This window comes from Typopeltis vanoorti, chromosome 18 (genome assembly GCF_054136105.1).
Source record: "Typopeltis vanoorti isolate ZY-2024b chromosome 18, IOZ_Tvanoo_1.0, whole genome shotgun sequence".
In the NCBI taxonomy this organism is placed as follows: domain Eukaryota; kingdom Metazoa; phylum Arthropoda; class Arachnida; order Uropygi; family Thelyphonidae; genus Typopeltis; species Typopeltis vanoorti.
This window is the reverse complement of record NC_143566.1, coordinates 88,751,864-88,779,199: the sequence shown is the minus strand read 5'-3', so window position 1 is coordinate 88,779,199 and position 27,336 is coordinate 88,751,864. Positions and strand designations below refer to the sequence as shown.

Below are 27,336 nucleotides of genomic sequence, written 5' to 3'. Positions count from 1 at the left end.
GAGAATAACTTGTATCATGATGATTCATGCCCGCCATCAAAATAAGGATATTACAACTGCTGCCCAATGCTCCCTGAATACAGTAAAAACAATCAGGCATGAACTAGAGACTTGCAATGGTGACTACGAGGATGTAGCAAGAAGAAAGATCCCTAGCAGACGATCTGATTGCGTTCGTACAGCAGAATTCCTCGCAAATCTGCAGGAACAGGTGTTGAAGAACCCTGGCATTGGAATTCGGGCTTTGTTCGTGGAGTTGCTAACTGTAGTCAAGCCCTGGATAACAAGGGTAGCCAATGGTAGGCCGTATGTATGGCAGCAGGATTCGGCCCCTTGCCACACCTCTGGGAAAAGTCAAAAATGGTTGTCTGAAAATTTCTACGACTTCACCAGTCCAAATGTTTGGCCTCTAAACTCCCCAGACCTTAACCCCATGGATTATTTTGTATGGGGCGCAGTTGAAAAAGACACCAATCGCACTTCCAGTAATACAAAAGCCCAGTTAATGGATAAAATTAAAACAGTTTTTGCGGCCCTTCCCAGGGAGACTGTAGCATCAGCTTGTTCGAGGTTCCGAAGCAGAATTGAAGCTGTGATCGATGCTAATGGTGGTTATTTTGAGTAAATCTTGTTGATAGTATTGTAATTAACTCTGCCTGTAATGTTTTTTTGTCAATTCATTAAATTTAATAGATACAAAGAAGATTTTCTTTTTCCTTACGAAACTGTCAAATTTATCCCGAACACCCTGTATATTTCGGCAACGTCACATTGCCATCTTCAGGAACATAAAGATATGGTATGTGCACGAAAGGCACTAACACAAAGCAAATGAGGAAGAAAGCAAGAAACTAATATTGTTCCTAAAGTCCTAATGGTGCCCTCTTGCAGGCAAATTTGGTAGTCTTGGCTGTTGGGCTGAAGTTCTCATAATGTAAGTCTCCCAAATTTGGGGTAGGATAATCTTTCGAAAGATTATTCAAAGAATCTTCAGCAGCTCTAAAAAACGTTCCTAACCTCAACAAATTTGGGTGCATGAAACTACCCCAAATTTGGGAGACTTACATTATGAGAACTTCAGCCCAACAGCCAAGACTACCAAATTTGCCTGCAAGAGGGCACCATTAGGACTTTAGGAACAATATTAGTTTCTTGCTTTCTTCCTCATTTGCTTTGTGTTAGTGCCTGCGTGCACATACCATATCTTTATGTTCCTGAAGATGGCAATGTGACGTTGCCGAAATATAGAAGTGATTCATTAAAGTTACCTTTAATTAATATACTTCATTTGCGTTGTTAATTCCATAAACTAATTACCAGTTATGTCTAACCAACGTATAAGCCTTGCTACTAGAATGGGAAAAATTTGTATCATATCTAGAAAATGATATACACAAAATAAGACCCAATGCATGTAAAATACTAAAACACATGAATGCAGATATAAAAGAAACTGCAAATATAAATTGTGAAATAGATTTAAAAGAATTCATGGATCACTTTACAGATCTTTGGACAGATAATACTAACAATAAAAAAAATTACACCAAAAACTTACAAAATGTTTTAAATGAATGAATGAACAAAAGAATAAAAGGACAACCTCAGTAAAATAAAAAATGGTAAATCAGCAGGAGAAGATGGGATAAACTCTGAACTGTATAAATTTGCCAGAAAACATTTCCACGGAGATTATTAAAATTTTTAAATAAAATATATACAAATACCAATAGAATGGAATACAAATATAGTAATACCTATATTTAAAAAGGGAGATAAAACAAAACATGCTAATTACAGAGGCATTGGTTTATTGAATACATGCTACAAAATATATAGTAGAATACTTAAATGAAAAATTGAAAATATACAGTGAATAAATATTATTAGAATGTCAAAATGAATTTAGAAAAGGATGCAGCTTCCTGTTTAGACTACTTATAGAGTAAAGATAATTTAGAAACTCATTTTTTTTTATAGATTATGAAAAAACCATTTGACAAAGTAAAAAGATATACTGCTTGATAAAGAATAAATATACCTAATATTTTACTACATGCAATATTGAATATATATATAAAGATAATGAAATAAAAATAAATGAAAAAATGTCTGAAAAAAAAAAGTATAAACCAAGGAGTAAGTCAGGGATGATGCCCTCTGTCTCCAACAGTTTTTTTAATATTTATATTAATGAAATATTAATAGACTGGAACAGCTTAAACAATCCAAGTATAGAAATTTCCTGGAACAATATAAACAGACTATTATTTGCAGATGATCAGGTAATAATATCAGATAATCGGCAATATATACAAAGAGCAATATATAATTCAAAGATTATAGTAGAACAGTTTGGAATGAAAATATCCATAGATAAAACTAAAACAATGGCATTTTGTGAACAAACTCCAGTTAGAAGTAAAACAGTTATTAATAATAAAACAATAGAACAGATAAATACTTTCAATTATCTTGGATGTGAAATATCATATGAAGGAGAAAAAGACAAAATTAAAAACTTCAAAATTTTACGGATTATAGGCCTAATACTCAATCCAAATATTGTACTAGAAGAAACACACTTGAAAATAGACAACACTTTAGCAGTTCTACATTATTATATGGCAGTGTAATTGGGAGTAAACGAACAAGATAAACAAAGAATAAAAACAAGTGAAATGAGATTCATGAAAAGAACTGCAAAATACACATTAGACAAAAAAAAAGAAAAAAAGTAATGAAGGTATTTAAAAGAACTAAAAATAAAATCAACAGAAGAAAAACTAAACAGTTATAAACAAAAACTGACTGGGGATCTTCAGTTGTTTGCTGGTGATGCAAAGTTGGGAAGAATTTTAAGTAGCACTGCTGATGTTAATTCCCTTCAAGAAGATTTGAATAGACTTTTTACTTGGACAAAGGGGTGGGATTGTAGTTTTAATATCAATAAGTTCAAGATGTTGCATTTAGGAGTGCATAAATATAAGGCTATGTACTATATCGATGGTGCTGTACTGCAGGAAGTGGATGAGATAAGATATTTGGTAGCGATGGTTGATAGTAGACTGAAGTTTAGAGTACATATTGCTAGTGTTTCACCGGGCTGTATTCCATAACATAAGCTGTACATCATAGTGCTGCTATGATAAGAAATACTCTAACATGTAGGGATAAGGAAGTGGTTGTGCTACTGTATAAAACACTGGTCAGACTGCACTTGGACTATTGTGCTCAAATCTGGTCACCTAGATTTCAATGTGATGTGGAGACATTGGACAGGGTCCAGAGGCAAGTGACCAAGACAGTAGCAGGACTTTGGGCTGCTGTCTATGGAGAGAGAGAGGTTGAAAAAATATGGATTGCAGAGTTTGGTGGATAGGAGGAAAAGAGATAAGACAGATAAGTTAGTGAGAGGATTTTATCAGATTAATCCAGAGATTATAAAAAGAAAAGAAGGTGAGAGGGGAAAAACCAGAGGTCATCCCTGGAAATTATGTAAGAGTGTAGTGAAGAGGGGGTGTGAGGAGTTGATTTTTTATATGGGGAATTGTCAGTGGTTGGAACACATTACCAGAATGTGTTGTTAATGCAAAGTGTGTTAAGGATTTTAAGATTCGATACAATAAATATGTTGTCAGCTGAATGAACCTCCCCCGATGAGTCTGCCAACTCCATAGAAGGTGTAATAATAATAATAAAATTGGATAGAACATGTAAACCAAATAGTCAACACCTGATATCCTAAACAATTAATAAAATATAAACCAACTGGAAAGAGAAGGCCAGGCAGACCTCAAAAGAGGATATTAGATGAATAATGAGACTGAAACAGACCAATATGGTCTATATCCATAATTAGCATTATGATGATGTAGTTAGCAAAGGCCTTCTGTGACAAGTCTTTGGACTCCACAAAGATGCTTGTGTAATAATAAACATAACTGCTGATCTGATTTCTTCTATATCTATACAGTTCTCCTGCAACTTCACCAAAATGCAAAAGTCTCCCTCCTAAACAGATTCTTACATCAATGTCCGAGATGTTTACTAGCACACAAAATATTTTGCATTTTGCCTCCTATGCTCACTTCATCACTGAAAAATAAAAAAATGCTTGAATACATAAAACCGCAAAGTTTTTTGATACTTTGCAGATCATAAGGACAAAGGGGGGGGGATATAAAAGAAAGATGAAAAGTGAATTAAAAAAAAAAGGCCTCTGGATTTTTTATGCACACATTCCAACTGGTATCTACCTATACAAACCTTATAAATTATAGAGAGAGAGAGAGAGAGAGAATAACCTGACATAACATGGAATTATTACTACACTCATCCAGAGTGGACCCCCACCTAGTCTATGGCACTTGCAGTCTTTTGCAAGTGCTATAGACTAAAAAAAAAGGTAGCAAACATATGTTAACAAAGTATGTTTGGGATGGCTCCGCAAACCAAAAAGTAATGAAAATTATATAGCAATGATATAACAGATTGAAAATGATTTAAGTATCAATTGTCTCCATCTTGGACAAGAATACCTAATTTTATGAAACCCCACAAACTTTAAGAAACTGCAGTGATAGCAAATGTGTGAGCGGCTAAGCCTAACTAATTTCAGTAGGAGTATATTATAGTACAGTATGTGTGTGTAGATTATATGTGATTGCTATAGGAATTCTGTAGACGGTACATGCTGCTCAATCTGGTTGAGGAATCCTAATATAAGTATGTTATTTTAATGTTAGTTCAGTACTAAATATGATGACAAGATTGCAGAAAATTTGCTTGAAAGGGTGCAATCATAAATCAGCTATATCATCAGCTAACGCCTTTTATTCCCTTAGAGGGAGTAGGTGAGGCCTTTATACCCTATCTAGCTTTTATAAATATAATATATTAACTGCTTTTGATAATTTACTTGTTAGAAACACTGATGGATATAACATTATTGTGAGGGAATAACCCTTAGAGCTCATATAGTATTTCTATCCACAAGCAGTCTTCTTCTCTACAGCTTAATTTTAGAAAGCTCAAGTAATCATCCTGTTGTGACATTTAGTGATATGAAGTTTAATGATTTAAAGTCGATGGCTCAATATATGTACCATGGTGAAATTAATATTTCGAGGGATATGCTTCCATCATTGTTAAAGGCTGCAGAGTTGAAAATTAAAGATTTTTTGGTAGTTGCTAGTAAGTACTGTGAAAGGTACACAGCAGGAGCTTCAGGTAATGATCATCAGGAAGCAGGGAAACTGAATATGAATAGTCATATTGTGTCTGGCCAAAGAAAGCTGCAGTCAACTATGGAGATACAGATAAGTAAGAGTTGATGAAGGAAATCATAAAAAAGATCTGTGATGGACTTAGTTCACAATGTTACAAAAAGCCAAATGCCATCAGGAACTGAACCATCTAATTTGTTATCTGATATAGATGATGTTAGGCAGAAGTTGCAAGGGGTTAAGCATCCTGAAATGCTAGTTTCAATCCCACTTAGTAGAATTAAACTAGGTGAATATTTGAAAACATCATTTAACAACTCAAGTGAAAGTAAGAGATGGAATGATCATTAAAGGATAAGGAGTCAGACTTGCCTAGTGAGTATGGCCATCCACAACAACTTTCAAGAAGTCTTGACCATGTAGCTGAAGGCCAAGTGTCTATACATACCAATGTATTGTCCCTTTCAGTTTCTGATGCTTCAGTCAATACTCACCTGCCAATCAAAACCTTATGTCCTGATGACAATAATCCTTTATTTTCTAGTTTTGAAAAGTCGTCGGAATCGGAATTCAGTAGTTACAATGGTTCTCAGTCCAGATTAATAACATCATCGTTATCCTGTGTATCCATAATATCACCACTTGTACCTGATGCCAAGGCAGCAATGAATATGCAGACCATTATGCATCTTCTAATGTGTCTACTATTTTGCCTGTTTTATTTGACTCATAAACACTGAAGTAATCATGAGATATATGATGATACATCTGGTTTGTCTACTGTTACAAGTTTAAGTGAACATCTAGACTTCACATTAAGTGCAATCGGTCTCATAGGAAGCATGTCTTCTTTATACACCCTCTGTCCAAAAAAAAATTGAACTTTTCGAAAATAGAAGAAACTGTTGGTGCCACCTTTTGTATCTTCTTGTTGTCGAAAGCTGCAACCTTCATTAGTGTTGTGTCAACTGTTTATGACATTTGTTTCAGACGCCAAGTTATAGTGCCAAGAGTGACAGTGTGTTTTGACGAACGGTCAAAAAATGAGTTTCAAACAGAGAGCTGCGATCGACTTTTGTATTAAACTTGGTAAACGTTTTACCGAAACGCATCAAATGCTTCAAAGAGCATATGGTGATGAATGCTTATCCTGTACTCAAGTTTACGAGTGGTTTAAGCAATTTCAAAGTGGTCGTGAGATGCTTGAGGACAACGAAAAGCCAGGCCATCCAAAAACTGGACTGAGCGAAGTTAACATCCAAAAAGTGCATGATTTCATCAAAGAAAACCCGAAATCGTCCACTAGATTGATTGAAGATGAACTGGAGATTCCAAAATCAACTGTGCACAACATTTTTACCGATAGTTTGGACCTACATAAATTGAATTCGTGATTTGTTCCAAACAAGTTGACTGACGACCAAAAAATGTATCGAATTGCAGACTGCAAGGACTTCATTAAAACCACTTGTAAAGACTCAAACTTCCTTGAAACGATGACAAAATGTGGTGTTTTGAGTATGAGCCCAAAACAAAGTGCCAGAATACTGAGTGGAAACCACCAGAAGAGGGATCCGAAAAAAATTTTTTTTTAAATAACGAAACCTGTGGTGCGTTCATAATTAGAAGAAACACACGTATAAACCACAGTGAAAATTATTTAATTGTAAATATTTCATCCTAAGTATCTTAGGACATCATCAGTACAGTATTTAAACAAAAATTAGGAATAACATACAGTTAGGGCGCATGATTACAATAGAATCTCATGAAAACGTGCATAACGTGCTAAAGTAGTACAAAAAAAAAAAAAAATGTTAATTATTTAACACAGTTTTGTATGATAATTTCCATTACTTTAGGAATAGTAAGAACGTCGTTGCGGTTTGGGTTTGGTCTGTGTAGTAGGGCTTCAGAACTTTCTTTGTGTAAACGTTCATGTTTAAATAAAGATCTATGTAAAAGTTTAGCCTTTTCCCAATGGATCCTATGGTTTGGATTTTCAATTCCGTGTTGAGAGAGGCCAGATTTCTGCGGTTTAAGAAGAAGAATGTGGTCTTGATGTTCCGAGATGCGTTTCTGAACAGACCTATCTGTCTGTCCAAAGTAAGATAATTTGCATGAGCATGGAATCTCATAAACACCAGGTAACATCAAGGGTGAGAATTTGTCCTTAGGAGAAGGTAATAAGTTGTAAATTTGGTTGATAGGTTTGTAAGTAGTGGCAAAATTGTATTTCTTCATAATTTTAGAAAGACGTTCAGAGATGCCTTTAACGTAAGGTATGGGAATCCTATGCACTTCTTCCTGTCTGGTTTGATGTATGCAGAAGTGACTGATGATTTTTTGAGTTGTTTTGGGATTATATCCATTTAGGATGGCTGTATTTTTGATAACTTCTAATTCCTGGTTTAAAGATTCTTCAGAGGAGCAGAATTTGTGTGCTCTGGAAACTAGTGATTTAATAATGCCAGATTTCTGAGATGGATGATGAGCAGAAGAATTGTGAATGTAGCGACCTGAGAATGTAGGCTTGCGAAAGACGGAAGTGGCGATGGAACCGTCTTCTTTTCTTTTGATGTGTAAATCCAAAAAAGAGATACCCTGTGGAGATTCTTTTTCTAACGTAAAGTTGATGCGATGATGAAGAAGGTTAATTTTATCTAGAAACAGTTGTAATTCAGGTTCGGGATGATTCCATACTGCAAATACGCCATCGACATATCTTAGTCAAATTTTTGGTTTGGGTTCGAAAGTGAATATTTTTTCCTCAAGGTGTTCTAGAAACAAATTTGCTAGGTTTGGTGATAAAGGAGATCCCATTGCTGTTCCTTCCTCTTGCTTGTAAAGTTGACCTTTCCAGGTGAAGTAACCTGATGCAATAACAAACTTGAACAATTCAACTATATCAGACGGAAATTTTTGAGTTAGTAATTCTATTGTTAATTTATGGGGAATGTTAGTGAAGAGGGAGACAATGTCGAAGCTGAATAACAAGTCAGTTTTTGATAGTTGAATGTCTTTAATTTTTGTGTGAAACTCAGTAGAATTTTTGATTGAAGAGACTGAGTGGCCTACGTGAGGGCGGAGAAGGTTAGATAAGAATCTTGATAACTTGTACGTTGGACAGCCGATACAGTCTACGACAGGTCTAAGTGGAACATTAGTTTTGTGTAGCTTAGGTAAGCCATAAATTCTAGGAGGTCTTGCATGGTATGTCTTAAGTTTTTTGATTGTTTCTTCATCTAAGGAGGAAGTTTCATTAAGTAGCTTATTTAATTTTCTGAGTTGACGATTCGTAGGATCAAAATCCAATTTGGAGTAAGTATTACGATCTCGAAGAAGTAAATTAATTTTTCGGTCATATGAATTGGTATCAAGAACCACAGTTGTATTTCCTTTATCAGCTCTAGTAATGATTAAATTTTTGTTACGTTTTAAGGAAATAATAGCTTTCAATTTCGACGGTGGGATAATTAATTCTGAAGGTTTGGCATTGTAGATCACTTTAGCTACTTCGAAACGCAGTTTCAAAGTAGCTAAAGTGATCTAGCAAGAGGCCATAAATTTGCGATTTCACCAAAGTGTTTCCCATATTTAGACTTTATACATAATATAGAAAGAAACATCAAGCATCTCTCCAGTATTGAAGCCAACAAACTTCGTTTCGAAGTAGCTAAAGTGATCTACAATGCCAAACCTTCAAAATTAAATATCCCACCGTCGGAATTGAAAGCTATTATTTCCTTAAAACGTAACAAAAATTTAATCATTACTAGAGTGATAAAGGAAATACCACTGTGGTTCTTGATACCAATTCATATGACCGAAAAATTAATTTACTTCTTCAAGATCGTAATACTTACTCCAAATTGGATTTTGATCCTACGAATCGTCAACTCAGAAAATTAAATAAGCTACTTAATGAAACTTCCTCCTTAGATGAAGAAACAATCAAAAAACTTAAGACATACCATGCAAGACCTCCTAGAATTTATGGCTTACCTAAGCTACACAAAACTAATGTTCCACTTAGACCTGTTGTAGACTGTATCGGCTGTCCAACGTACAAGTTATCAAGATTCTTATCTAACCTTCTCCGCCCTCACATAGGCCACTCAGTCTCTTCAATCAAAAATTCTGAGTTTCACACAAAAATTAAAGACATTCAACTATCAAAAACTGACTTGTTAATCAGCTTCGACATTGTCTCCCTCTTCACTAACATTCCCCATAAAGAAACAATAGAATTACTAACTCAAAAATTTCCGTCTGATATAGTTGAATTGTTCAAGTTTGTTATTGCATCAGGTTACTTCACCTGGAAAGGTCAAATTTACAAGCAAGAGGAAGGAATAGCAATGGGATCTCCTTTATCACCAAACCTAGCAAATTTGTTTCTAGAACACCTTGAGGAAAAAATATTCACTTTCGAACCCAAACCAAAAATTTGGCTAAGATATGTCGATGATGTATTTGCAGTATGGAATCATCCCGAACCTGAATTACAATGAAATGAAATGAAATGAATGAAAAAAATATTCACTTTCGAACCCAAACCAAAAATTTGGCTAAGATATGTCGATGACGTATTTGCAGTATGGAATCATCCCGAACCTGAATTACAACTGTTTCTAGATAAAATTAACCTTCTTCATCATCGCATCAACTTTACATTAGAAAAAGAATCTCCACAGGGTATCTCTTTTTTGGATTTACACATCAAAAGAAAAGAAGACGGTTCCATCGCCACTTCCGTCTTTCGCAAGCCTACATTCTCAGGTCGCTACATTCACAATTCTTCTGCTCATCATCCATCTCAGAAATCTGGCATTATTAAATCACTAGTTTCCAGAGCACACCAATTCTGCTCCTCTGAAGAATCTTTAAACCAGGAATTAGAAGTTATCAAAAATACAGCCATCCTAAATGGATATAATCCCAAAACAACTCAAAAAATCATCAGTCACTTCTGCATACATCAAACCAGACAGGAAGAAGTGCATAGGATTCCCATACCTTATGTTAAAGGCATCTCTGAACGTCTTTCTAAAATTATGAAGAAATACAATTTTGCCACTACTTACAAACCTATCAACCAAATTTGCAACTTATTACCTTCTCCTAAGGACAAATTCTCACCCTTGATGTTACCTGGTGTTTATGAGATTCCATGCTCATGCAAATTATCTTACTTTGGACAGACAGATAGGTCTGTTCAGAAACGCATCTCGGAACATCAAGACCACATTCTTCTTCTTAAACCGCAGAAATCTGGCCTCTCTCAACACGGAATTGAAAATCCAAACCATAGGATCCATTGGGAAAAGGCTAAACTTTTACATAGATCTTTATTTAAACATGAACGTTTACACAATTCTGAAGCCCTACTACACAGACCAAACCTAAACCACAACGACGTTCTTACTATTCCTAAAGTATGGGAAATTATCATACAAAACTGTGTTAAATAATTAACGTTTTTTTTTTTTTTTTGTACTACTTTAGCACGTTATGCACGTTTTCATGAGATTCTATTGTAATCATGCGCCCTAACTGTATGTTATTCCTAATTTTTGTTTAAATACTGTACTGATGATGTCCTAAGATACTTAGGATGAAATAATTACAATTAAATAATTTTTACTGTGGTTTATACGCGTGTTTCTTCTAATTAAATCCGAAAAAAAGTTGCTTGGAGAAGTCAAAAGTAAAGACAATGCTGATTTGTTTCTACGATTCCACGGCATTATCCACAAAGAATTTGTTCTGCATGGCCAAATGGTCAATGGTGAGTTTTATCTCGAAGTTTGGAAGCGATTGATAGTGAGAATTTGTCGCGTATGGCATGAATATCATGACAACTGACCGTTCATCAAAACTTTGCTGCTTTCGATAACAAAAAGATACAACAGGTGGTGCCACTAGTTGCTTCTATTTTCGAAAAGTTCGGTTTCTTTTTGGAAAGAGGGTGTACAACCATACCCCAATGTAACTGATAGAGGCATGTGGAGTTAATTATGCTGTACAGGTTCTGCTGGGATGAAGGAACTGATATTTTTAAATGACTAATATATTTTATAATTTTGAACTGACCAATTTGTACAGTTTATCTTGCAGCATCCCAACATGTTCTGATGTTTGTTTCATGGAATAGAAAGTACGGGGGGGATTGAGAATGATAAGAAATGAAAATGACACATTATTTAGTAATGGATTAAGTATGTGCATGGAATGAAAAGTGCAGAAACATGTATATACAGAGATTGCTGAGCAATGTATAAAAGAATGTGAGAGAAGAACAGGAATGAAAACAAGCAGCAGTGGGTGTATGGGGCATGAAGATTAAAAAGAGGAAAAAAGATATTGTGTTGTATGGAGATTCTATAATTAAGGATGTGAAAGATGGTAGAGTCATTAAAGCATGCTATACAGGGTCAAAGATTAGGGATATAACTGAAGCTGTGAAGTTGTAGAGGGATAGAGTGAGTGAGATTATTGTAGTTGTGGGAACGAATGATCTGGGTAGTGAAAGAATTTCTATGAAATAGCATTTGAAATACTTGAAGATATCAATGAATGCAAAGGGCAAGAGTGGAAAGATTACAAATGTGCTACCAAGATTCAAAAGTTATGAATTAAACAGAGGAGTGATTATAGAAAATGGAATGATGTCAAGATTGTGTAAAAACATTTGTAAAGAAATGAAACTGAACATTCATTTTGTGAATATCTGGGATGAGTTTGATAAAAGGGAGGAATTTTTTAAGAGTGACAGTTTGCATTTAAACAGATGTGGCATGTAACATTTAGAACATTTACTGATAAAGGAGAGAGTAAATGGTGAAAAAAAAAGAGAAACGGGATTTGCTAGGGAGGCAGGTGATAGAGTCAAATAGTACTAAGGTCAACAATTGCTATGTATGTGGGATTAAACATTCTAAAATAAAGTATATAGAATGGGCTAATTCACACACAGGAAGGTTATAGGAGGAAAGAGTATTGCAGTTTATGTAACTAATGCCAGAAGTATTCAGATTAAGTGAGGAATTTTTGGCATTGGTTAGTACAACTTGGTTAACTAAGAATGATATAGTTATAGGGATAGAATGTAAGGGATACAGTATTTTCAGAGAAGACAGAATGGGGAGAAGGGTTTTGCTAAAGATAGACGAAGAGTTTAAGTCAAAAAGAGTAGTTGTACTTCAAGATGATGCAGAGGCTATTTGAAGCTATTTGTTGTGAGATAGAGATTAACAGGACGAAATATATAATTGGCTGCTGTTATAATACGGGGGGGGAGGGGGGGTATAAGGGAGAATGTAGATGGTATGCTTGGTGTAAATTTGCATGATGAGTGAAGGTTGAGTAATTATTATGGAGGATTTTAACCATGGAGACATAAATTGGGAAAAGGAATGGTCACCAGGAAGGAAGGAAGTGGAGTTAAGAGATAATTAATGGAAGGGACAAGAGGTTCAAGAGTGCTGGATCTAGTCATAACATTAGAGAATATATCAATAACCAATTTAGTCACTGTCTCCATTTGGGGAAAGTGATCATGTGGTCTTAACCTGGGAGACTGTAAGAAGTGCAGAATTTTCTGTTAAAGAGGGGTATATGTGGAATTACAAAGTGGTGTGTGTGCGAGATTGTCAAAGAGTGTTTTACAGAAAGCAGTATCAGACTGTATACACAGAGTCAGGAGGAGAAATCAAGTAGGAGTAAGATGGATGAATAGTATATTATTAAGCAGGAATAGCAGACAAAGAAAAGACTGTGAAAGAAGTATAAAGAAAAAAAGTGAACAGCATAATCATGAGCAGTACAAGGTACAGGCAAGGATAGTGACCTGTATATTAAGGAAGGCCAAAGCTAATTATGAGAGGAAGCCAAAAGAAATCACAAGAAGAACAGCTATGGAAGGACACTTTAAAAAATGTTGATGGTAGGAAAGAAACAGAAGCAAAACAAATAGTTGAGCTACTTAGTGATCATTTTGCAAAATTGTTCCATCTTGGTTGTAATATTGCTGTGTTGAATGTGTCACTTACTGATGAAAGTCTAGAGATCGATGAAATAGAGGTGCTTATTATATTACAGAACCTTAATGCTATTACTGCCATAGGGTTATGTAGGTTTTTGATACTTTATAAGGGACAACATGGTTCTGTGAAAGGCAGGTCTTGCCTTAGTAACTTACTTTCTATAATAAAGTAACAGTGATGTTGGATAAAACAAATCCTTATTCAGTGTTACTGGACTTTGCAAAGGTGTTTGACAGGATTCCACGTGGAACTCTGTTGCATAAATTGGAGCAAATGGAAATGGATTCAAAGCTGGTGATTTGGATTAGAGGGTGGCAGATGGACGGATATCAAAGAGTGGTTTATGGAATTAAAGAACTGAGTACAGAAGGCAGGTGACTAGTAGTGTAGCTCAGGGTTAGTGCTTGGTCCTTTGTTGTTTAATTTGTACATTAATGATAATGGAAATGATTTGAAAGGAAATATCCACTTGTTTGCTGACGATGCAAAATTGATAAGAGTGATAGTCAATGAAGGTGATGTAGATATCTTGCGGGATAACTTAAATATGTTACGTGATACTGGCAAAGGTAAATGGCTGTCAGTTTAACGTGGCTAAGTGTAAGGTGATGCTCTTTGGGAGGATGAGATCACATGCTGTGTACCATATTAATGGAATTGAACTGCAAGAAGTTGATGAGGCAAAGGACTTAGGGGCTATTATGAGCAGAGAATGGAAGTTTAGAGGGCATATTGAAAAAGCAGCCAAAACAGCACATCAAATTACATGGTTGCTGAAGAACAAACTGACAAGAAGAGATAGGGAAGTTATTTTTCCACTTTATATACAAGACATTAATAAAGCCACATCTGGATTAATCTGGTCACCTGGATTCCTTGGTGATGAAGAAGTGGTGGAGAGAATCCAGAGGCAAGTGACAAAGATTGTTACAGGTCTGTGGAATGTTTCCTATGAAGATAGATTGAAGATTTGTGGGCAACAAAAACTAGCTGATAGGTGTAAGAGAAGAGATACGATAGAAGCATAAATTATTAAAGAGGTTTTATAAGATTGATACTGATAACTTTTTTTGTACAGTGCAAGAAGGGAGAGAACGAGAAGTCATCCCTGGAAATTGTGTGTTAGGAGTAGATTTTTTGCTTGAAAGGTGATGAATGTGTGGAATGAAATGCCAGAGGTGGTCGTGAATGGTTCGTTTGTGAATGACTTTAAGGAGAAATGATAGGTATTGTGTGAATAATGGTTAGTGTGTCGATGTAGGGTCTCCCACAATGAGTCTTCTAATTCCATGAGGACACCATTATAATTATAATAATAATAATAGTATCATCAGCGGGATAGGGATTTCTTTTTCTATTTTTATTAACGTTTACACTTTTGACATTTTTAACTTACAGCAGAAATCCTTCTCTAGAGACCAAACATGTAACTCTGAAATGAACTCGTCTTTCAAACCATTTCAGATCTCCAATAAGCAGAGCAGTGGTCATACACCAGACAATGAAATTCATCTACCACCTAAACAATCACAATACCCATTGCAGGGTTTGAACCTGCAGCCTGTTAGTTAGAGAGTGGATAAACTAACTGCTCAGCCAATCAAGCCAGCCATTGTTTGCATACAGAGAATGGTTCATAAAAGCAAAAAACCATCTTTCCTGACAAAACTGTAAAGGAGCAACAATAAAATACATGCACAATAACCCCCCCCCACCACCACCACCACCACCCTTCAGTGCATCCTGCTGGACAGTATATACTTGGATACTGAATGAATGAGGATGGGCTAGCAATTTCAGATTTAGCTGGACAAATTGTATTCTAATTGACTTAAATGCCAAATGATGGTACAGCATGACACAATTTCATGCCAGTTGGGGAACAGCTTGGTTAAACAAGGCCAGTGTTGTTTCATCAGGGAGAATAGCAAAAATCAGCTACTGGAACAAATCTCAACTCAACAACAATAGGATTCAAGGCTGGCACATCAATATATGCATCATCAATGGAAATGAACTGGAACTAGGAAACAAAGAAGACAAAAGCACATGAGATCTTTCTATGCAATAAATACAAGATAATATATTCAAGCAATAACAATCAGGAAAAGACTTGAATGGCAGACAATATCAAGTAGAATGATGTGGGTAAATATCAAAATAGGGAAATCTTCCCACAGAAGATTCAACTAAGAAAGAAGTCAAGGAATTTTTCAAGGCATTACAGAAGGTAGCTGACAACAAAAAACAAAAAGTTGGTTCTTGTTGGAGATCTAAACAGCAGCTTTCAGAGATGAATTGTAGATTCAAATATACAAACATTATTCAAGAAAAAATGAAAGAGTTTGAAAACAAGAAGCAAACCTATGAGATTCAGTGCCAAACTCTGAAAAAAACAACATCGACTGATTCAGCCAGAAAAGCATGTGGTGAGGTTGTCTGCAAGGACAGAAAAATCAGACCTCCGTGGTGGGCTCAGAAAGTTAAAGGGGCAGTCAAGTAAAAGAAGAGAAAGATTATCAAAAGTTCCTGGCAACAAGTAAGTCAGTGTGTGTGATCTTAGAGAATACAGAAAAAATGTAAGAAAGCAAAGCATAAAACCAGCTAACAAAAGCATGGGAAGAGTTTTGTAAGAAAACAGAAAATAAATATCAGGAAGGTGGAAAAATATTCTTGAGGCTATCCAAAAATCTTAGAAATGAAGGCAAGAATACTATAAAGAGAATCAGAGATGATAAAGAGGACATGAAAACTGAAGATAAAGATATTACACATGTCTAGAGTAATTACTTTGAAAGACAATATCAATACTTGAAGCCAAAAAAAGCCATCAAAAACCTGAAATGTGAAAAGGTGGCTGCAGCAGATAATAATCAAGCAGAAATGCTTAAATATGGACTTTAAGTTTTACAGTGGTGAGCTACACTGTTAACTGTGTGTTATAGGTAAGATTTATTACAAGTAGACTTGAGAAATGAATAAAAAAATGTGGAAGGAAATTGGAGAAAAAAAAGAACACGGTGGATTCAGTTTTCATAATAAAATTTTAACTTGGCTAGACTATAATAAATTTAGTTTAATCCTTTATCCAAGTGTGTGCAAACAAAGTTTGCGCCTGAAAATATCTTCAGGACTGGGGTAAGGTAGTAACAACACCGGGCAACTCGTAGCACAGGTGGACCAAGCTAACATCACTCCTATCTCAGGAACTAGTCGAAACTAGTCTGGGTAGTGGCCCTTTTTAAGGAAAGGGCCACTACCTAGACTAGTTTCAACCTTTATTGAGGTCTCTTCAGTGGGAGCCAGGCCCAGAAGTGGAGATACCATGCAGAAGCAATGGCGAGGTCATCTTTACCTATAGGAGTTGCCAAAAGGTGTGCCACCTTTTTATTAAATTACTCTGGATTTAGAGAAAGATGTTGAAAGTTTATTTTTCACTTGGCTAAACTATAATAAATTTAGTTTAATCCTTTATCCAAAATATCTTCAGGACTGAAAGATATTTTCAGGCGCAAACTTTGATTGCTCACACTTGGAGTGTGAGCAATCAAAGTTTTGTGAGCAAAAAGTGGCACACCTTTTGGCAACTCCTATAAGTAAAGATGACCTCGCCATAGCCTCTGCCTGGTATCTCCACTTCTGGGCCTGGCTCCCACTGAAGAGACCTCAATAAAGGGTAGGGGCCCTTCCCTTAATGCATAACATTATACATATCCACAAGGAGATGTGTTTTGCATTATGGGAGATACTGAGATAGGAGTGATGTTAGCTTGGTCCACCTGTGCTACGAGTTGCCTGGTGTTGTACTACTTTACCCCAGTCCTGAAGATATTTTCAGGTGCAAACTTTGTTTGCTCACACTTGAATAAAGGATTAAACTAAATAGGACAGAAGTTATGGGATTTTTTTTTATTTTGGTCACACCCAAGAAAAGTTATTTGTAAATCTACAGCACATTCATACCATGGGAGAGTTAAGGATTTTTTTTTTTTTCATTTTTGATTATATATATATATATAACTCCAATGAAAGCATTTCTATTCACACTTTCCCTCCTGTATATTTGTCAATTATTTTCATGTGGCTCATGTCACATTATGTCAGTTCACTAGGATATCCCTCAATTATTGGTTTCTAATACATCCTGAAACAACACATTCTGGCAGTTTTAGTTTCATTTGAAGAATGTGTCATGATTCGGGGCATGCCCAATGATACATAAACAGAAAGTATGAGACACAATTTTTGTGTGTTGCCACAAGGTAAAGGAATGTGTCAAATCAGGAACAGCAATCAAGTACATGTTATATCTCAATAGTTATGGCTACTTTTTATCAAACATTAGAGGATGCCCAAACAGGATGTTAGTTCTGATGTCTATTATAATTTTGAACTGTTCTCATTAATAACTGATTTTAATGCTTCAGAACATAAAGTTTGTATAAAAAACTATTTATGTTCTGAAGATGCTAGTTGGAAATCCATAGCAATATTAGCAGCTTAATAAATAAATTTCTTCTTTGTATTTCTTTCATATTGTGAATTATACCACAAATCCTCAGACAAATACAGTTTTAGGACAGCTTTTTTCTTGATAGTGTATATGCATCTTTACATCATCATCATGGTCCCAACAGGCACTTAAGCACCCACAACCTCCCAACTATACTTGGACTTCGCAACTGTAACTTGAGGATAAGGTGGTTGGCCCCATGTTTGTTCACAGGGGATGAAAAAACCCAGGTTTCCATGAGGAAAAAACCCTCTACCTCTGTATGAGACCAGCTAACTCACCTTTCATTGAAAGAGACCAGATAAAGGTTCCTCATGTCACTGACAGGAATCGAACCTAGATCTTTCTGACCAAAGGGCTTTGTCTATATCGATTGAGCTACAGAGGCTCATACATTTTACATACAAAACTTATAATACACATCCTTGCTGTATTTCCATTTCTCAACAATCTGTCTTTAAGTAAGAATCTGGTCTTATCAATACCTTTTGGCCTGCTTTTTCTTACCGAAACTTCATCTTCAACATGTTTTTTTTTTTTTTCTCAATTATGCTTGTACAGTTGACTTTCACTATAGCAAAGAAAGAGTCTCAACCTGACCAAGTCACATAGGACAAATACTCTGCTAAAAGAAATTCACATAAGCAAATTTCCACAATAAAACTGTTTCTGTAGTCTCTACAAGTTTGCTATAGTGAGAGCAGGGGCGGCTCATGCATAGGCACTGCAGAACTGCAGCAACCCCAGTTTTTCTCGATATATAAATATATTTATTAATTTATTTATATTTGCTTGTAATATTTAATTTTATCATCAACAATCCTACACAATTCTCTTATTTTGTATAAAAAATAATAAAAATCCATCTTGTAGCACTTAAGGGGGGGGGGACGAAGGGCACTAGCAACACTGTGTTTACCACAGTGTCACATTACTATGCACGTAAGCATATGCACGTCATAGTGCGATGCAAGCTATTAGTGTAATGCGGCACTATCTGTTGCGCAGTTCCACTGTTGTTTATATGCAGTTTGCGTCAGTAATAGAGTGATCGTAGTACTTATCGTGTTTACTCCGTCTCTTTAAATATTTGGACATTACAATTAAAAACATAACATTTGTTAATTTTTTTAAAAATTTTTACCATAATTTTGATATTTTATCCAAACACGTATACACTGTACTTACAGTATGTATGTATATTTCGAAAGTTGCAGCACCCCATGATTTCAAGCCATGAGCCACCACCAAGTGAGAGTAAACTTGCGTGTGTGTGTGTCTGTCTTTCCTGGAACACTCAGTAAGAAAATTCCTATAAAAAAATTATCACATTCTGTTGTTATAAATTAGCACAATGAGAGACCTATTCCAATCATCTGAGATTCAATCTTAAACCAAGCCTTCTAGGATGCTAGGATGATAAAAGTAGCCAAAGCAAAACTTTTATACCATCCTATTTCATTTCAGATCAATAGTTGCCTTTTTATGTTTCTATTTTTCTGACGGGTTTCCTATTTAAAGTATTGTTAATATGGTAAATACTACTTTTTTCTTGGATTCTCTTCTTTTTTTTTTTATTTTTTTAATCATTCAACCCATATTGTCTTTATAAAGTATATTTATTTTGGTGACCTTCATGGAGTCAACAGACTCATCATCAGAAGCCCACTCAGCTATCAACTTGTCTATCATAATGTGCCATATAAATCATATATCTATCATAAAGTTATTTACGCTATCTCCACTCACAATGCACTCAGATAACGCATTCTACTCACTAATTCTCCACACAAAAAATCTACTCCTCACTCCTTTCTTCACCACATCTCTATAGAATTTCCAGAGATGGCCTTTTGTTCTTCCAATCTTAACGTCCACTTTTTTTATAATTTCTTCGATGTTAATCTGATAGAATTTCTCAACTAACTTGAAGGTCTCTATCATATCTCCTCTTTTTTTTTTTTTTTTTTTTTTGAGAGAGAGAGAATGTGCAATCCGCATTCTCTCAAACTCTCTTTATAACCAATACTCCAGAGTCCTGATCACTTTAATGAATCCTTTTCGGATCATTTCTAGTAGTTCTACATCACAATGAAAACTAGGTGACCAAATCTGAGCACAATAGTCCATATGTGGTCTGATCAATGCTTTATAAGAGAAAACCACTCATCCAGCCAATTCTGGATCCTAGTTCTCACTAACCTCTCTGATACTTTAACCATAACACCTGACACACACACACACACACACACACACACACACACACACACACACACACACACACACAGATGAGTCTATAATTTGAAGCTTGAGTTCTATCACTTCCCTTATGAAGCAGCAGATGTCAATTCCCTAGCACATTTCCTCAAAATATGTGGTGCTATATCAAATCCCACAGCTTTATTAACATCAAGTTCAATCAATTCCACATATACCTCTTGTTCACTCACTGTTGGTCTCTCCTCCTCCCCTTCCACAATTCTCAAACTCTGCATGCTGCCATATTCATAAGGATGGAATGCCTTTATAAACTGCTCATTTAATATCTCAATTACATTCTCTACAGAGGTTAGCCTTTTACCATTTTCACTAATATCATCCTTCCATAACCATTCTTTCTTTTGCTGGCTACATATCGAAAGCACTTCCTAGGATTTTTGGCATCTTTAGCTAGCTGCTGCTGAAAGTGCACTTTAGCTATTCTTACAATGAGTCACCCTCCTTTCCTGTTCTTTGTACTCTGTAAAACTGATCATTACAAGTCATTTTTGCTGTGTTTTATAATGCTGTTTTCTACTGAAATGCACGCTGAATCGTTTCATTCATCCATTCCACACCTACCTTATTTAACCTTGGAGTACAATTAGACATTGCTTCTGCTAGATAGTTCTTGAAGAGCACCCAAGTATCAATGATCTCGTTTCTACCTAACGCCACATTCCATGTTAGAGCTACAAGCTGTCTCCCTTGCTTTTCATATCAGAATATATGGAATCTTCTGAATCACTGCAAGAGATCACATCTAAGATTATATGTTTAAGTCTTGCCTTAAAAAACTTAACTCTCCTAGCATTTCCATGTTATTATTAGTTAATCCCATTATATCACTATTTTGCATCAATATGTTTAATGAAAACAAAATATATAAATACCTGAATATATCCTCTACTTTATATTCTAATGAAATGTAAGGTACCACATTTCTTGGATCTGGTTCACTCAGGTTTCTTTGTTGAACATCTTTAGCATTTTGTTCAGCTTCCAAATGACCTACATACAGAGCATTGTCTTTGCTTGGTTTCTCTAGTAAAGCACAATTTTCGTTTGTATTCAATTTTGCCTTTTTTCTGAGATTTGATTCGACTTGGTGTCTGTTTCTCTTCTTTGTATGCAACTCAATTTCACTGTCTGATAACAATGGACATTTACTGGATTCACTGGATGATTTTGGAAATATTGATGCATCACCACCTAAATATATTTTCATTTTGAAACAACTGACCAAAATTGAAATCATAAAAATGAGAAATATTTGTAGAATAATATAAAACTGTTCAAATACAATTTAAATCAATTTACAATTTTTTAATTACATTAATTCATATATGCTTAGCCAATAAAGTTGACTTAACAAGAACAAACATTGTTGAGGCACGTCCAGAGAGTAAAGTCAGTTCAGAGTTTCAAAATAAGACATGGAAGAGGGGGGTTGCACATGCATGGTGGCATAGAATGAATCATAAGCTAGCAGATGATCATTTTACTTTCACTGCATTATTGTTTATTGTCTTCTATGAATAATTTAAAATAAGTGCTGTGATAAAAAATCCTACCAGCTGCAAGGTTCATGGTATGATACTGGTTTTTGTTAGAGGAAAACGATAGTGTTACAGAAATTCATCAACAACTGCATAAAGTTTAAAGGCCTAACTTAATGAGTGACAGTGAGGTTAAGTAATGGTATTGTTTGTTTAAAGAAGGGCACAACAATGTTCATGATGAAGAGTGCAAGAGCCAGCCAAGTGTGGTGACAGACAATTGAGTGGAAAGAGTGAACATGAAAATTCATGAGAATCATCGTTTCACAATTACAGAACTTTCTTTTGAATTCCTGGACATTTCACACTCAGTGATTCATGAAATTGTGACAGAAAAGCTGGGGTTTAAGAAATTGTGAGCCAGATTGGTCCCAAAAATGCTAACCTATGTGCATAAACAGAAACAAGAGGATCAGCACAAAATATTTTTGGAGCATTACAATAATGGAGTTCAACTTTTTCCTTGTATTGTGACTGGTAATGAAATGTGGATTTTGTACACAGATGTCAAGTCAAAACAACAACTGATGCAGTGTGCCATTATCATCTCTGAAAGCAAAAAAAAAATTCAAACAGGCATCATCTATCATCTGGAGTAAAAGTTAAAGAGGGAAAGTATACTGAAAGCACCTAGCAAGTACAGGGTGTTCGGGATAAATTTGACAGTTTCGTAAGGAAAAAGAAAATCTTCTTTGTATCTATTAAATTTAATGAATTGACAAAAAAACATTACAGGCAGAGTTAATTACAATACTATCAACAAGATTTACTCAAAATAACCACCATTAGCATCGATCACAGCTTCAATTCTGCTTCGGAACCTCGAACAAGCTGATGCTACAGTCTCCCTGGGAAGGGCCGCAAAAACTGTTTTAATTTTATCCATTAACTGGGCTTTTGTATTACTGGAAGTGCGATTGGTGTCTTTTTCAACTGCGCCCCATACAAAATAATCCATGGGGTTAAGGTCTGGGGAGTTTGGAGGCCAAACATTTGGACTGGTGAAGTCGTAGAAATTTTCAGACAACCATTTTTGACTTTTCCCAGAGGTGTGGCAAGGGGCCGAATCCTGCTGCCATACATACGGCCTACCATTGGCTACCCTTGTTATCCAGGGCTTGACTACAGTTAGCAACTCCACGAACAAAGCCCGAATTCCAATGCCAGGGTTCTTCAACACCTGTTCCTGCAGATTTGCGAGGAATTCTGCTGTACGAACGTAATCAGATCGTCTGCTAGGGATGTTTCTTCTTGCTACATCCTCGTAGTCACCATTGCAAGTCTCTAGTTCATGCCTGATTGTTTTTACTGTATTCAGGGAGCATTGGGCAGCAGTCGTAATATCCTTATTTTGATGGCGGGCACGAATCATCATGATACAAGTTATTCTCTTCCATGATTCAGGTGGGTTCCAGCTATCCATCCTTTCTGACATCTTGTATATGAATGAAGAAGGGTCCAAACTTTTAAATGAAGAGAAGTGTGTGTTAATACATGTAACTTACGGAAAAATATAATTAATTATAAATATGTCAAATTTATCCCGAACACCCTGTAAGTCAGCATGTGCTCTAAGAGAATACAGACAAAAATGTAAGAAAATGAAGCAGTGCGTAAAAAAGTGGCTAAAGAAAGTAATGGGAAGACTTTGATAAGAATATAAAATATAAATAACAGGTAAGTGGAACAACAGATGATAGATGTGACATAAAATCTGAAGATATCCTAGAGGTTTGGAGTAATTACTTTGAAAGGTTGTGAAATGAAGTAAGCAATGACAGAATTGTTGTAGAAATCAGTCATGAGGAATGCAATCAAAAGTAAATATTGATACTTGAGGTAGAAAAGCTATAAAACCTGAAATGTGGACATGCAGTCAGAGTAGTTAATAAACAAGCAGAAATGCTTAAATAGGAAATAAGTTAGAAACAATATGGAACAAAGAACAATATAAAGCTTTTTGTTAACAATTTGTAAATATCATCATCATCATCATCAAATTCCTGCCATGTACCCTCAAGGGGTGTACAGGATATGACAGTACTACATGAAAAAATTACATCATTACTAACTTCCTATCTACAATTTTCCTCCAAATCAGTCTGTTACTTGTCAAGACTCCAACATTATCAGATCTTATATTTCTATCGTCTAAGGCACTTTGTACCGTATCAATCCACCTATATCTTGGTCTTCCTCTGGGTCGTTTTCCTGCCAACCTGGCAGAGAACACTTGTTTTGCTAATCTTTCCTCTCCCATTCTATTTAAGTGACCATACCACCTGAGATTAGCTCTGCTAACGCATTCCTGGATGCTGACAATGTCAAGTTCTTTCCTAATATCCTCATTTTTAATATGATATTGCCATTGATGCATCTGTTCACGCCTCTAATCTTTCTCAGGACTCTCATATCTGCGGTCTCTAGTCTTTGGTCAAGTGTATTACTTCTGACCCAGCTCTCAGATCCATAAGTTAAAACTGGTTTGAACACTGTCTTGTATGCAGCTAATTTAGTGTTCCGACTAATTTCTCTCTTATTCCATATGAATTTATTCAATTGACTTCCCACCATACCAGCTTTGCTGATTCTGTTGTCTATTTCTATATTTAATTTACCATCTTCAGTAAATATCATGCCTAAGTAGCCGAAATGTTTTACTTGTTCCACAGGTTCTCCATTCACAACACAATTGACATTTTCAATGAGTCTGCCTATTTTCATTGTCTTTGTCTTTTTATTGCTGACCTTCATACCATATCTATTACAACAGCTATTGAATTTAGTCAGAGAATCTTGCAGCCTTGCAGTGGATTTATTTAGAAGTATAACATCATCTGCATAAAGCAAAGAGCTGACATTAACATCTCCAATTTTGATATCAGGTTTAATACCACTTTCCTTCATAATGTGATCCATATAGATAATGAATAACAGAGGGGATAATCTACATCCTTGTCTCACACCAGATTTAACATTAAACCATCTTCCTGTACTTCCTTCAATTCTAACTGCTGACTTATAACTCAAATAAAGACTAAGTATTGCTTGATATAATGCCCCATTGACACCATATAACTGCAGTGTATTGAATAGCTTCTCTCTTGGCACCTTGTCATATGCCTTTTCCAAATCGACAAAACTTAAATACAGATCTTTGTTATATTCCCATGCTTTCTCGACTATTTGTCATAAAGTGAAGATCTGATCCTGACATCCTCTGTTTGGCCTGAATCCAGCTTGTTCTTCACCAAGCTTTTCTTCCACAATTCTTCTCAACCGTTTGTACCTACCAAATATGGAAGGGACACATGCGGTCAAGCAAGTCCCTGCCTGACAAATATAATTCATAAGAAACAGAATCAGGTCACCAGTACTACCAAGTTAAATCAATCATGAAATATTTAAGGTTACAATGCAAGCAGCAAACTACTAACATAAGAATGTTGCTACACAGCTACAAGACTCATTAAAGTACCAATAGTTTATTCAAAGAAGGAATTATATTTTACAAAATTAGTCAACAATAACATTATTATAACATTCATTTAAAAAAAAATAATTTTGATTTACTAAAATACTGGTACAAAACACCAAATCACTGGTAAATTTTTCAAGGAATTTTGCACCATTTAATGATAAACCAGTTTATTAAGAATTCAAGGATAAGATGACGGTTCGATGTAAAATCTGATGTAATACATGAATGCATGCATGCTATCTTCAATACTATTCATCATCTATATAGATCACATTATGAAGAAAAGTGGCATTAAACCTGACATCAAAACTGGAGATGTTAACCACAGCTCTTTACTTTAAAAGATAATGTCATACTCCTAAATAAATTCAGTGCAAGTCTGCAGGATTCCTTAACTAAACTAAATAACTGCAGACAAATTTTATATGAAATTCACTTGGTTATACTATAAATTAAAGATGCCAAGAAATTATATTCTTGGTTTCATCCTTTATCCAAGTGTAAGCAAACAAAGTTTGCATGTGAAGTGATTTCACATGAATTGGCTTAGTATCACATAATGCAATGCACATACCTTATGAACATGTACAATGCTATGCATTACGGGAAGGCCTCTAACCAGACCAGTTTCAACCTTTATTGAGGTCTCATCTGTGGAACCCAGAAGTGATACCAAGGTTGAAGAGTAACGCAGAAGTCATATTTTCATACACAGAAATATGAAAATAAGACGTATAAGGAAATATTACTTTGGTATTACTTCAACCTTGGTATCACTTCTGGGTCCCACTGATGAGACCTCAATAAAGGTCAAAACTGGTCTGGGTAGTGGCCCTTCCAATAATACATAGCATTATACATGTTCATAAGGATATGTGTGTTGCATTATTATTATTATTATTATTATTATTATTATCTGAGATCTCCAGGGAGTCAAGGACTTATTGAGGGAGGCTATAAATCACCCAAACCAGCTGTCATACCTTCCCTTAAATTCATTCACACTAGATGCACTCACTATTCCTAAAAGCAAACTATACTGCTCACTCATTGATCTGTGAGAGAAAACCAGCTCTTACTGCTTTCTTGACTGTGAACAAACAACTTCCAAGGATGACCCCATGTTCTCTCCCCACCTTCCATATAACGAAACATTTCATCAGAGACGATATCCTATAACACCCATTCAAAAGTTTATAAACCTCTATCATATCACCCCTCTTTCTCCTGTTAACCAGAGTCTGTAATCCACATATCTGTCCTCATAATCTAAATCCTATAATCCAAATATAATCTTTGTAACTCTTCTTTGCACTATTTCTACAGCTTCTTTATCCCCTTGGAATCCATTAGACCAAATCTGTACACAATAATCCAGGTGTGGTCTTATCAAAGCCTTATAAAGAAGCAAAATTACTTCCTTATCCTTAGATATCAAGGTTCACTTCAACATCACAATTATCCTCTGAGTTGTATTTGCAACTTTTGCTATGTGACCTTTGAACTTCAAATTCCTATCCACCAATATGCCAAGATCCCTTGCCTCCTCAGTTTCTTGTAGCATAACCTTGCTGACATAATATGCCGCTGGAAAAAGCATCACTCCAGTGCATAACTTTACACTTACTACAAATAAACTGATAGCCATTTTCGTTTGCCCAAATTTCCAGCCTATTCAGTGCTGAATTAGCATCTCTGATTGCAGTGCCTATCATTGGCAGGGCACATCATTGACAAACAATTGCACATCCAATGTTAGACCCTGTCTGATGTCAATAATATACAGATTGAACAATAATGACCCAAGGACTGAACCCTGAGGTACCACCACTAGTCACCTTAAATCAAACAGATACCAAAAAGTGGTATACCACTGTATACCACTTTTTGATATCTGTTTATCAACCATCCTCTGATTCCAAGTCAAGAGTTTATATTCCAGTCTCATATTCTCCAGTTCATGCAACAGCCTTTTGTTTCATTATGGGATACTAAGGCAACTGATGTGAAGTCGTTAGTCTCTATATACAAGTAGCCCAGTCATGTAGTCACTTTACGTGCCAACTTTGTTTGCTTACATTTGGATAAAGGATGAAACCAAGAATATAATTTCTTGGCATCTTTAATTTACAATAACAAACACTGTAGAAAAAAAAAGAAAAAAAAAGTGGGATCGCTGAAAGCATCAACTGCAACCCAAACTGAGAACCTATTGAACAAGTTAACCTTCTTCTTCTTCTCTTCAAAG

The 27,336-nt window shown here is 35.5% G+C and overlaps 1 protein-coding gene across 4 annotated transcripts in view; it reads right to left on the bottom strand.

Annotated features, from left to right (window-relative positions):
- Window positions 1-27,336, bottom strand: part of Adat1 (Adenosine deaminase, tRNA-specific 1) — a 136,841-nt gene that overhangs the window by 68,903 nt on the left and 40,602 nt on the right. For all 4 annotated transcript variants that reach the window (XR_016549788.1, XM_090407944.1, XM_090407943.1 and 1 more), the window contains exon 6: window positions 20,942-21,260. Coding sequence is in view for 3 of the 4 variants with exons in the window: in XM_090407944.1 (XP_090264070.1) it covers window positions 20,942-21,260 (319 nt within the window). In the remaining variant the exon portion in view is untranslated. The remainder of the gene's footprint in view (window positions 1-20,941; window positions 21,261-27,336) is intronic.